Below are 12050 nucleotides of genomic sequence, written 5' to 3'. Positions count from 1 at the left end.
AAAACCTACGTGGCCCAGGACAGTGTCCCGGGTGGAAGTGTCTGTGTGGCAGACGCACAAGCTCAACCCCAGATTCTACCAAAATAATTTAATTAGAAACACAGGCAAGGGAGGCCGAAAGGGCCCCTTTCCCCAGCGCGAGAAGCAAACCACACCACAGGGACAAGCCCCTTCGCGATGCTCAGGCGGGACTGCTCCGTCTGGCCACCAGGGGGCGGTCCGGCGCAGGGTCCACGTGGCAGAGGTCGCGGCCTCCCGGGTGACAAAGCAAACCTGACACAGGGGCAGGGCTGGGGCAGGTCAGTCGGAACTGTCCCCATCTGGGCCGCTGTCCGGGGTGGGCGAGAGCAGGGGTCTCCGGCGGGAGCGCTTGACCCGGCGGGGGGGCATCAGCAGCCTCCGCTTCAGCACAGCTGCGGGCAGGGTGGGGACCGGTCAGAGAACGGCAGCGAGGCCAGGGAGGGCCAGGGCTGGGCTGGGTGGGTAAAGAGGGTAACTGCTCACCAGCCACCGTGTCCTGGCTGTCCGCCGTGGGCTCCCAGTAAATGCTCTCCCCGCGTCGGAAGTTTCGGTGCAGCCGAGTGCAGAGCGTGGCCAGAGTGAGCAGCACTAACAGGAAGGTCAGGGCCATGGCAGCCCAAGCAGCCTCCTCCGTGCGCGGGGTGGGGCCCCGGGCCACCCGCGGAGGCACGGGAGGCGCCGCTGCCCGAGGGGCTGGGGAAGCCTCCCCTGGACAGGTGCAGCCCCCTGGGCTGCTTTGCCCTTTGGGCACTTGACCCTCCAGCCTGGAGCTGGCATTGCCTCCAAGCCCCTCAGGCAGCAGGCGGAGAGTGGGCACAGGTGGCGCATCACCCCCCTCGCCCCGAGCTACCAACATGGGCTGCCTGGCCTCCAAGCTCCGAGGGGAAGCAGAGGGGAACCTCAGGCCCGAGGGGGTGGGCTGGAGGCCCAGGGCAGCCCGCAGCCCACGCCTCTTGGCACCGCCAGGAGGGAGGGGCCTGGACCCCCTAGTTGCCTCCTCTGCACCGGGGGGCCGCCAGCTCCGCAGAGTAAAGGCCAAGGCTGGAGCCTTTGGGGAGAGAGAGAGGAGTCACCCTTTCCCTGCCCAGATAGCCCAATGACCCCACCACCAACCAAGCCCGGCACCCCTCACCTGCACACACCCTCTCCGGCACAGCCTCCCTCTACCTGGCCTTGGCACCAAGGACCCAGAAAGGCCATCAGAGCAGAGCCATGCCTTCTCCTTCCTCTGTCTCCGCCGCCGCCTCCTCTTCAGCAGGTGGGCAGCCCAGGCCGGCTCTATCCACGCCATCTCCAGCACCACCCCCCATGCTGCCAGCACCAGGGGCTAGGAAAGGGGAGCTAAGATGAAGGTGGGGGGCAAGTAGGAAGAAGTCCCTGAGTTTTCCTTCCCCTGCACACGGGGCTACCTCCTCTGCCGGAGCCAGACAGCCACCTTTCATCAACCACTTACCCGCTCCTGAGTAAGGCTAGAGTCAGGGGCCAGCGAGGGCTGGGCCACACAAACGCGGGCCAGGAGGGCAAGCTGGAGCTTCAGCCAAGGGTGCACGCAGGGGTGGTACAGGAAGCTGACATCCTCGGCCTAGAGAAAAAAGCATGGAGACGTCACGCCAGGCCCAGGGTGCTGAGAATCCCAAGGCCTCCCATCCTGGGGGGCCAGCTTAAAGGGATTCCCGGGGTGGCCAGATGACCCATCTTCAGGACTCAGGAAAGGACAAAGAGCCCTGGGTGCTGGCGGGCATACCCTCCTGCCTCTGAGTGTTCCTCTCACCCCTCCTCTCCATCAGGTGCCACCCCTCAAAGCTCACAGTTAACGCTGTCGGACCCCACTCTTCAGCTGTATTTCTCTGCACCTGCAAAAGCGGCTCCGCAGATCCCCCGTCCAGACTGTAAGCACCCCCACAGGGACACCAGGCCTTCTACTTATTGACTCGATCTATATATTCAATCTCCCCCCAAACATCCAAATACAGGGCGCTCAGGCAGCAGGTACACAATCCCACGAGGGAAACACTTCATCAATTATTAATTATTCTTTGATTGAGCTGACCTGATGCTCAGCACTGTGCCAGATGCTATAGGAGATGCCAAAAGACAACTCCTGGACTCTGCTTGCAGGGAATGTAAAGGAAACTCAGGGCAATAGAACTAATGCAAATGAAAGAGCGAACTAATGCAAATGAACGAGCAAACTAATAAAACTCAAAGTGACTAGCTGCTCAATTATAAGAGCTAAGTTGTAAGCATTACACGAATTTGGAGAAGGTGATGAGTAAGGGCTGGCATGATCAGGCAAGAAAGCTGACTGGGCTTTGGAGGTGGATGGGATGGATGGCAGGAGGGCAGGGAGCTGCCCACTTCAGCTTCAGGTCAGGATAGGCCCAGTGTGGAGAATAAGCAGCAGCAAAGGTACAGCAGTGGGAATGAGCCTGGAACTCACATGTGTGGTGAGTAGACCAACAAAACTGGAGAGGAACCAAAGACTTGGGGAGGTCAGATTAGGTTTATTTAAGCAGGGCCTGAAAAAGCTGGGGGTGGGGGTGGGGAGAGGCATCAGATGGGTATGACCATGATAAGATGAGAATAAAGAGCCATTGAAGGTTTCTGAACAGTGGAATGATTTAATGAAAGGGTGTTTGAGGGAAGGAATCAGGTAGGTGGCATGAGGTTTCTTGGCCTGGAGCTATTACAAGGTTCAAAAGATGTTTTGGCTCATCTCGGTTAAACATCTGCCTTCAGCTCAGGTCGTGATCCCAGAGTCTGTGGGACCCGCATCCATATCGGAGCCTGCATCCATCGGGGCTCCCTGCTCAGCGGGGAGCCTGCTTCTCCCTCTCCCTCTGCCCCTCTCCCACGCCCCCCCCCCCCACCCTCTTGCCCCCCCCCCCTCTCTCACAAAAAAAAAAAAACTTAAAAAAAAAAAAAAAAAAAAAGGGTTAGATGTTTCGAAAGGAAAACCCAAAGGGACAGGGAAGCTATCTGACCACTAGCAACGAAAACAGAGGCGGCCATGCAAGGCGAACCCACCAGTTTGGTGCCTGGTAACCTCGGGCACACTCTACCTCATACAGCTTCCTACTCCCCCCAGGTGCTATCACACACAGCTCGTTTAGTCCTCGGGAGCAGGGACGTTATTAATAGCCCCTTAAGAAAACTGGGGCCCAGAGAAGTCAGGAGCCGTCCCACAGTCACACAGCAGAGTTGGGGCAAGGGTTGTTTTTTGGGTCAGAGTTGCCCTTGCAGCCTCCTGCCTACGGGCAGACAGCTACCGACAGCATTCCTGACGCAGCACCGACAGGGCAGGGGCCCGCGGCTCCCCGTCCTGGGCCCGAGAGCACTGTCTCCTCCCGAGGGAAGTGGTGGAGAATGGAGCTGGAGAGCAGAAACCGCGGAGAACGCCTGCCAGGAGCTCGCGCCTTCCCACCGAGGACGGCCCCCGCCTTGCACTTACCGGCCATCGGCTCCTCCGCGCGTAAGTCACTCTGGGCGACACCTATGCATGGGGGGAAAAGAGGGCTTAGAGCAGCTGGGGGACTCCGTGCGGGGGGGGGGGGCAGCAGGCCCCACACCACCGGCCGGGAGGGAGACGTTGGCGACCGACGGCCAGAGGAATCGGCAGAGGTCCTCAGAGCGTGACTGTGGAGGGCGCCGCGAGGCCAGAGCGGGGCTGGGCTGCTCCTTCACACCCCTCTCTCCCACCCCCCCGCCAGGCTCCCACCTGCGGGGGCAGAGGCCACAGGCCCTCGGGACAACCGGCTCCCGCTTCCTCCTCCGGCTCAGCCACCACCTGTGGGTCCAAGGCACAGAAGAGCTGCGGCACTGGGCTCGGCGGGGGCCCTGCCCTCTCCCTCCCAGGCCCAGCCCGCCAGGGGAGGGCTCCTAGTCCCCTCTCCACGCGCCACTCCTTCCAGGACGAACTTTCGGCAAAGCGCTTTGAGATCCCAGGCCGAAGCCTGCTCGGGAGCGGGTCGCCTTACCTCACTGGGACCTAGGAGCCCCGCAAGGGCTGCCAGGAGAAGCAGCTGGGGCGAAGGCGGAGGTGGCGCCATCCCGGCCCGCCCGGGGATCCGCCGGCCGCCCCGCAAGCCAGGGAGCGCGCGCCCCTGCGTCGCCCCCTGCGTCGCCCCCCGCGCCGCCCGTGTGCCCACGTAGACCCCGGGCGAGCGCGCGCGCGCCGTCCCGCCCCCCCACCCCCACCCCCAGACCGCGCGCCCCGACGCCCCAGGACCGCGCGCCCCCCGCCTCGCCCCGCCCCCGCAGCTGCGTACTCCTCTCGCCCCGCCTCCGCCCCGCCCCAATGCCTGCCGACAACCGCGGACCCTGCGCGCACGCGTCCTAAACTCGAAGCCGGAAAAGTTTCGCGCAGGAGCCCGGCCCCAGTGCACCGCGCTGCAGGACAGGCGGGGATCCCTCCTTTGCCCGCGCTTTCGTCCCAGCGCGTCTCCGCGGCCTGCAGAGCGCAGCTGCAGTGCCTGGGTGGGATCATGGAGCGGGGCGAAGGGCGGGAAGTGGGATCCCAGTGGACCGAGTAGCCCCGGAGGGAAGACCGGTACGCTCCTCCGGCAAACCCGCTTCAGACACGTCAGTGTGACCTGCAGTTAGAAGAGGGGCAGAATCAAGAAGTCCGAGCTGCGGAAGGAAGAGGGTCCCCAGTCTAGAGCTTCACCTTCAGTCCATCCCACCCGTGCCCTCGCAAATAGGGCCCGAACCCAGAGGAGCTTCGGAAGGTCTCGGGCCTCTACCCTCCCCAGGCCCAGAACTCCGAGGAAGCCGAAGCCGGGTCTGGGGCTGCTTTGCTCCCCCACGCCCGCCTCCGCTCTTGTCGTTGTTTGTTCAGCGATAGCCGGCGTGTGCTCAGGGAGACATTTGTCACCGTGAGGTGGAGGAGTCACAGGCTTCGCCCCCAGCAGGGAGCGCTGGCCGGACCTCCCCTGCAGGGCGGGGGGGGGGGGGGCGGCGCCGGCTCTGCTACCCTCTTTCCAGTGCCCTTCTCCTTGGCCCGGCTCAGGATTTTGAGGAAATACGGGAACGTGTGTGGAGGGCGAAGGTTGAGATGCCCAGCCTCAAACTTCGAAATAGAGCGAAAGTGGGTTATTTCGAAATAGAGCAAGAACGTGACTTACAAGGGGGTTACTTACCCATCCCTCCCTCGTTCCCCTGTAATTGCCAGCTACTGAAGTGATGAAGGGACTGCAACCTAGCCCCTGCCACGGCCCCATCGCAGGGTGACAGGCATCCCCCTAGCAGCGCGCCTGACTGCATCTTTTCCCCCAGTTTGGGGCTGTTGCTTCTGGGGAAGTCTTTCTCAGGGAGCGGTGTTGAGGATTTCCATGAGCTGAAGCCCCTCCTGGGAGCCCCATGCGCCGGGCGGGATCCGGACGGTACGCTGATGCAGGCCAGGGAACGAGCAGCCCCCGGCAGCAAACCCGCTGGGGGGCGGGACGCCGGCCAAGCCCCCGCTGGCCCGGAGACGGACCCCCCGCCCGGCCGGGCTCTAGCGCAGTTGAGGGTGCCCGCAGGGCCGAGACAAACACTGAGGTCAGAGAGCGCGGCCGAGCCTGGGGAGGGAGGAGCGGCTAGTGGCTCCGGCTGCCGCTGCAGCGGCCCCGCGGGAGCCCGAGAGCCCAAGCCCGGAGCTGTGGTTTATTCACTTCTCCCTTTTGCTACTTCTCAGCTGCGGCCCCTGAGGGCGCAGCGACTCAGGGTCTCCCCGCGCAGCTACACACCAAGCGGGGCCGAGGGGAGGGGTCGGCGGGAACTCTGATGCTTATCCCCGTGCCCCGATCCGAGTCTCCCCACTCTGTGCCGCCAACACCCCACTCCTCAGCTCGCTGCCCTCCCCACTCCCTTCCGGCTCGCTGGCGCGTCCTCGCTCCCTTTTTTGTGGCCTAGGCTCCTTTCACCTTCTGCTCCGGCTTGTCGCAATCGCTGTACAAAGGGCCTGGGGCGGGATTGGGGGGGGCGGGCGAGGGGAGCCGGGCCCGAACTGGCTGCCTCTGCGGGGCCACGGCCAATCCCGAGCGCCCACCGCCCACCCCCACCCCCCACCCCACCCCCGCGCAGGAGACCCTCTTCCTTCCGCAGCTCGGACTTCTTGATTCTGCCCCTCTTCTAACTGCAGGTCACACTGACGTGTCTGAAGCGGGTTTGCCGGAGGAGCGTACCGGTCTTCCCTCCGGGGCTACTCTGGGCAGCTCCGCCCGCAGAGCCGGGAGCTCGCGGAGGGGACGGCCCCGCCGCCTGCCACCCTCCACCCGCCGGGGGCTCTCCTGCCTCGCCATGCCGCCGTGGGGCGCCGCCCTCGCCCTGCTCCTGGCCGCGCTCGCCCTGCTTGGCCTGCTGGCCCCGCGGCTGCGGCGCGCCGTCGGAGCGAGGACTCTGCCGGGGGCCAGCGGCCAGGACCACGAGGAGGAGGCGGACGGCGGAGGCGCCGCGGCCCCGTTCAGCGACGGGCGGGAGCCGCTGCCCGGCGGGTGCAGGCTCATCTGTAAACCGTCGGCGCTGGCCCAGTGCCTGCTGAGCGCCTTGCGACGCTCGACTGCGCTGGAGCCGCGCCCGCGCTCCTGGCTCTCCGGGCCACACCTGCAGACCCTCTGCCACTTCGTGCTGCCGGCAGGGCCGGGGCCTGAGCTGGCCCGGGAGTACCTGCAGTTAGCGGACGACGGGCTGGTGGCCCTGGACTGGGTCGTGGGACCTTGTCCCCGGGGCCGGCGGGTCACCAACGCCGGGGGCCTCCCCGCGGTGCTGCTGGTGATCCCCAGTGCATGGGGGCGCCTCACTCGCAACGTGCTCGGCCTCTGCCTGCTCGCCCTGGAGCGCGGCTACTACCCGGTAATCTTCCACCGCCGCGGCCACCACGGCTGCCCGCTGGTCAGCCCCCGGCTGCAGCCTTTCGGGGACCCGTCCGACCTCAAAGAGGCGGTCACTTACATCCGCTTCCGACACCCGGCGGCCCCTCTGTTCGCGGTGAGCGAGGGCTCGGGCTCGGCGCTTCTGCTGTCCTACCTGGGCGAGTGCGGCTCCTCCAGCTATGTGACCGGCGCCGCCTGCATCTCGCCCGTGCTGCGCTGCCGCGAGTGGTTTGAGGCCGGCCTGCCCTGGCCCTATGAGCGGGGCTTTCTGCTCCACCAGAAGGTGGCCCTCAGCAGGTGGGTAACGGAGGCCGCAGGCCGGCAAGAGGGAAATAGGGATCTTGGGCTGACGAAGAAACGGCCCTGCCTGGTATCGAATCACATAGGTTTAGGGCAATTTGGACAAAGTTCTCTTCACACACTTTCCGAGGCTGTCCAAACCCTCCAGTCTAGACAGAACCAGGGAAACAGGTTTAAAAGCTATGGACGGACTTAACATCACTATGCTGGAACAGGGACTCCTGCCATGGGGCCCCATGGCCTCAGGTTCCCCCCAGGCTGTCCCAGCAACCTGAGCACCTGCCCCACCTGTAAGCACAGGCAGCGCCAGACAAGTTTACCACTTAACCCACAGCTTGTCAAATCAGCAAAGAGGGTTCTGGAAGCAATTGCAACTGATTGTCTGTCCAGAATGTTTCCTTATAGCGTCTGAGCCTGGAGGTGACAGGAATCAGAAATTTGGTGGTATGTGATTTATTAACATTCTCTGGACCCCACGAAGGTTTTTGCATATTCCTTGATATTGATCCAAAAATGTAAAGAATATGTCAACATACTTTTTTAAAAATCTCCAAAAGGAGAGCAATCCACCATTAGGTTGACAGGTGAGGCTTTGGCCCTGAAGAGGCCTGAACGACCATTCCCACAGCAAATGACCAGGCCTCAGCTTGCACTGTTGCCTTCCTAGGAGGTGGCAAAATGAGGTCAAAGACGTTCAAGCAGAAAGTGTGGTGAGGCAGAAAGACCTGGGATGTGCAGTCAGACCCACGTTAGTTCAAATCCTAGCACTGGGTAGGTGCTCAAAAAGTGGTGGCAATTGTGATTTCTCTTTTTCTCCTTGCCCCATTTTGTTCTGAGAAGGTCAAACCCTGAGCTCAACAATGGCCCGAAGTGTTGTCACAGCCGAGCAGTCCAAGGCAAGGTGTTCTCATATGGCTTAATTGCCAGTTTCCATCCCCAAATGACCTCCCCACCCCCCCACCCCCCCGGCCCAGTGCTGACTCGAGGCACCGGCTGATGGATAAGGTGAGGGAAGTGGAGAGGAAATCCGGGCCTTTAGGGTCTGTCCTGCCCATGGAAGTTTGGGATGGAAAACTCAGGGCAAGCCTCTTTGAATGTTTGCTTGAGACACACATCCAAATTCAACTGGCTAAGTCTGGATTGGTCCACCCAAAGCACTGAGCTGCCCATCCCGGCCTTCGTGTCAGGGTGCCAGGCTCTCTCCATGGAGGTTGAAACAGCAAAAATGTCCCTCTTCCCCAGAGCAGTGGTTCTCAGGCTCCCATGTGGGAACTTACCCTCCTGGCTACTTCCTCTGCCACTCAGCCCTCTCTAGGAATACCTGTACCACTGCTCAAGGTTTGCCATTATCTGGACAGCATGTTAACTTTTAAATATTAGACTAATATAACCTAAAGTAAAATGTTAATGATGGGGGGGATGTCACTTGAATAGTCTGAGCCAGGGAGTTCTAGGAGGGGTTCAGGAGGTGATGGTTCAAAGCAGGTTGCCTAGAAGGTCAGGAGTTGAGGTCAGGAGGAGAGCTGTCACTATGGATCAGCCGCTGTGAAGTCATTTGCTGCCCCAGGGCTAGGCAGGTTAATGCCATGAATGCAGGCCTGGGAGGAACTGTGACACAGGCACGAGGGGAGAAATGCCCTGAATGCCAGCCCATGTTGCCAGACCTTTCCATTTCCCAAGAGATCCCAAATATCTGCAATTTATGTGAAATCTCCTGGTTTTAAATGATGACAGTGGGGTGCCTGGCCCGCTCAGTCCGTAGAGCATGTGACTCTTGATCTCAGGGTTGCTGTCCCTCCTTTGGGCATAGAGTTCACTTAAAAAGATAAAATCTTTTTTTTTTTTAAAGATTTTATTTATTTGACAGAGAGAGACACAGTGAGAGAGGGAACACAGCAGGAGGAGAGGGAGAGGGAGAAGCAGGCTTCCTGCCGAGCAGGGAGCCTGATGTGAGGCTCGATCCCAGGACCCTGGGACCATGACCTGAGCTGAAGGCAGACGCTTAACGACTGAGCCACCCAGGCGCCCCAAGATAAAATCTTTAAATGATGACAATGAAATGGAAGTTTAGTATCATAACGGCCAAAGGATGCTTCTGTGGCCAGAATCTGGCCTGCGGCCTGCCCCTCTGGAACTCCTGCTGTCGATTCGTTTTCTCATTCTTCCCTCTCTCTCCTACCTTCCCTGTTCCGCATCGTGCTGCCAGGTACGCCTCGGCCCTGCAGGACACCGTGGACACCCACAGACTGTTCAGGAGCCGCTCCCTGCGCGAGTTTGAGGAGACCCTCTTCTGCCACACCAAGAGTTTCCCCATCAGCTGGGACACCTACTGGGACCACAACGACCCCCTCCGGGATGTGGACGAGGCCGCCGTGCCTGTGCTGTGTATCTCTAGCGCCGACGACCCTGTATGCGGGCCCCCGGACCACTTTCTGCCCACAGAACTGTTTCACAACAACCCCTACTTCTTCCTCCTGCTCAGTCACCACGGAGGCCACTGCGGCTTCCTGCGCCAGGAGCCCTTGCCAGCCTGGAGCCATGAGGTCATCTTGGAGTGCTTCCGGGCCTTGACTGAGTTCTTCCGAACGGAAGAGAGGATGAAAGGGCTGAGCAGGCACCGGGCTTCGTTCCTGGGGGGCCGGCGTCGCTGGGGAACCCTGCAGAAGAGGGAGGCCTCTCCGTCTTCCAATCTGGAGGAGATCTTTAGCTGGAAGCGATCGTATACGAGGTGAGACCTGGCCCAAGAACAGAGCTGGGCATGCCAGAGTCCTGAAACGGCCGTGAAGACGGAAGGGGGCCTGCAGTTGGAGGCCTTTGCCTCTGATTCAGCCCCCGTCTCCTAGACTGGTCTGTGGAAAGAGATGGAACTTCCAGCAAGCTGGTGCTCACTTTACCCTGAGAACACTCCTGCCCCAGGCTTTGCTCAACACATTCCAGCTCTTCCTGGTCCGCAGCTGGGCTGTCACTGTCACGCTCTCCAGTCACCGACCTCCTAAGCCAAAGAATAGCACTCTTTGAGTCTAAGGACTCAGGAGGAAATGCTCCGTCCCTAGCGAGGACTCTAGAGAAAATGGGTGTATGTGCGTCATCGGGAAGCTCTGCCCCACATAAATAATCAGCCCTCCGACCCTGATTCTCGAGCTGGAGCCACTCAATGTCGTGAGGACAGGATGTTTGTGTCTCAGTCCCACTTCCTTCATTCGGTTCTGTGGTTGTGGCACTCTGCTGACTTCATGCTGCGGCCGCCGTGGAAGTGGCCTCCTAGAGCCGCGGGGCTGCGTCAGTCTTGCGTGAGTGTGGGAAAGGCGGCCGAGGCAGTTAAGTGCGGTGCCGAGGCTGGGCTGGTGAGGACCGCACGGTACAGAGTGTGTGTCCGTCGTCTGGAAGGCTGAGGTCCGGTCTTCCAGACCAGTCCTGCGGGTCTCGGTTGGGCTGATCTGGGGCTTCAGACTAGGGCTTCAAGCCTAGGGAGATCTTCAGGATGATTTTAGGAAGAGGGAGTTCTCGCACACAGGGTCCGCCAGCCTCTGGGGCACTCTGGCTGCTCCCTCCAGTACCGTTCCTGGAGATTACTCCAGAAAGTCCTAACCAGGGCTGGTTTTCTTCTGCCATGCAGGCTTCTCCTAGGTGGTGAAGAGTATAAACCTGCTATCCTTGGTGTTTTCTGGGTCGTTGCCCTCTTTTCTGACACTACTTCTAGGCTCTTCCTTTCCAGAGCCTGGAGAGACATCTGGGACCAGAGAAAACAAAAGTTGCAAGAGGTTGGCAAGCGCTTAATCAGTGACTTATGAATATTTCACATTACCACGCTTTTTCTGCTCAATTTATTCAAAAGGCCATCCGTGTCGATGTAGAAAAAGCTTCTTCCTGGATCTGGCCACTCAGGGGCTGGTTTTATGGTGTTTGGTTTTGTGAGGAATAATGCTGAAGATCAGAATAAAGCAAAGCATGGCATGGATTGATCCCTACATCCTGGTTTGAATTAGGCCATTAAACATTATCATAGGACATCTAGTTCTAGGTGTTGCTATGAAGTTTTATTTTAATTTGTCATCGAGAAAGAAGACACCTGTTATAACAGGAAGCTCCCTCCTGGCCTCACAAACAGCAAACCAATTTTAAAGAGGAGAGATGTTATCAAAAGCCATGTCCTGTGGCTCAGGCCATAATTTCAGGTTTGGATAATCTTAGTCCAGCTTTGTTCTAGATCAAATAGGCAGAAACTAGGGCGCCTGGGTGGCTCAGTGGTTAAGCATCTGCCTTCGGCTCAGGTCATGATCCCAGGGTCCTGGGATCGAGCCCTGCATCAGGCTCCCTGCTCCGTGGGAAGCCTGCTTCTCCCTCTCCCACTCTCCCTGCTTGTGTTCCCTCTCTAGCTGTGTCTCTCTCTGTCAAATAAATAAATAAAATAGGAAGAAACTCTGAACTATCCCAGAATCTCACCTGAGATGCAGACAATGCTCAATTATATCTAAGGCACATTATCCTGTCATGAAAAAAATCACTTCCCTCCTTCCTCATTTCTTGCTCCCCCTCCTCCATGGTCCCCATCCGACATTCTTTCACCCTTTCTGAGTAGGAGAAATAATGAGGAACTGAAATCTAAAGAAGCCATTCTACTGCTCGTTTACAGCATCCATCTAGGGCTTGCTGAGGAAGAATTACTAACGTCTGGCCACCCCACTCCCCCCAGCATCTGGTACAGTAGGGATTTCAGTTAATTAGGGTGCTGCAGTTCCCCGCCCCCCACCATGCGGGACCCCAGGATCATTCAGAACTGACCGCAAAATGGGGGCAGCCCAGTGGGTTTTAAGCTGTCGGGCTTACGGGGCCCCGAGGGCTGAGCTCTGGATTATTTCTCTAGGCCGGATACCTTGG

At 59.7% G+C, this 12050-nt stretch overlaps 2 protein-coding genes across 2 annotated transcripts; one reads left to right on the top strand and one right to left on the bottom strand.

The window, feature by feature from the left end:
- Nucleotides 1-105: 105 nt before the first annotated feature.
- Nucleotides 106-4113, bottom strand: TP53I13 (tumor protein p53 inducible protein 13). The gene is made up of 7 exons (XM_032428839.1): nt 3999-4113; nt 3740-3808; nt 3473-3514; nt 1475-1603; nt 1154-1348; nt 505-1069; nt 106-413 (listed from the first exon to the last, which is right to left on the bottom strand). Exons 1-7 carry the CDS (start codon nt 4068-4070, stop codon nt 301-303), a joined length of 1185 nt encoding a protein of 394 aa, XP_032284730.1. The 5' UTR covers nt 4071-4113; the 3' UTR covers nt 106-300.
- Nucleotides 4114-6162: 2049 nt separating this feature from the next.
- ABHD15 (abhydrolase domain containing 15) lies at nt 6163-11203 on the top strand. The gene is made up of 2 exons (XM_032428838.1): nt 6163-7169; nt 9379-11203. Exons 1-2 carry the CDS (start codon nt 6301-6303, stop codon nt 9902-9904), a joined length of 1395 nt encoding a protein of 464 aa, XP_032284729.1. The 5' UTR covers nt 6163-6300; the 3' UTR covers nt 9905-11203.
- The last annotated feature ends 847 nt before the right edge of the window (nt 11204-12050 follow it).

The sequence above is a fragment of the Phoca vitulina genome, unplaced genomic scaffold (assembly GCF_004348235.1).
Source record: "Phoca vitulina isolate PV1807 unplaced genomic scaffold, GSC_HSeal_1.0 scaffold40, whole genome shotgun sequence".
Lineage (NCBI taxonomy): Eukaryota > Metazoa > Chordata > Mammalia > Carnivora > Phocidae > Phoca > Phoca vitulina.
This window is presented reverse-complemented; position numbering and strand designations above follow the sequence as displayed.

Excerpts from the sequence above, each read along its gene's own strand:
- TP53I13 (XM_032428839.1), bottom strand. The coding sequence starts at position 4,070 with ATGGCGCCACCTCCGCCTTCGCCCCAGCTGCTTCTCCTGGCAGCCCTT. Across the intron at positions 3,809-3,998 it reads GGCTCCTAGGTCCCAGTGAG|GTGGTGGCTGAGCCGGAGGA; the intron begins GTAAGGCGACCC and ends TTGGACCCACAG. Across the intron at positions 1,349-1,474 it reads CTAGCCTTACTCAGGAGCGG|CCCCTGGTGCTGGCAGCATG; the intron begins GTAAGTGGTTGA and ends CCCCTTTCCTAG.
- ABHD15 (XM_032428838.1), top strand. The coding sequence starts at position 6,301 with ATGCCGCCGTGGGGCGCCGCCCTCGCCCTGCTCCTGGCCGCGCTCGCC. Across the intron at positions 7,170-9,378 it reads CAGAAGGTGGCCCTCAGCAG|GTACGCCTCGGCCCTGCAGG; the intron begins GTGGGTAACGGA and ends TCGTGCTGCCAG.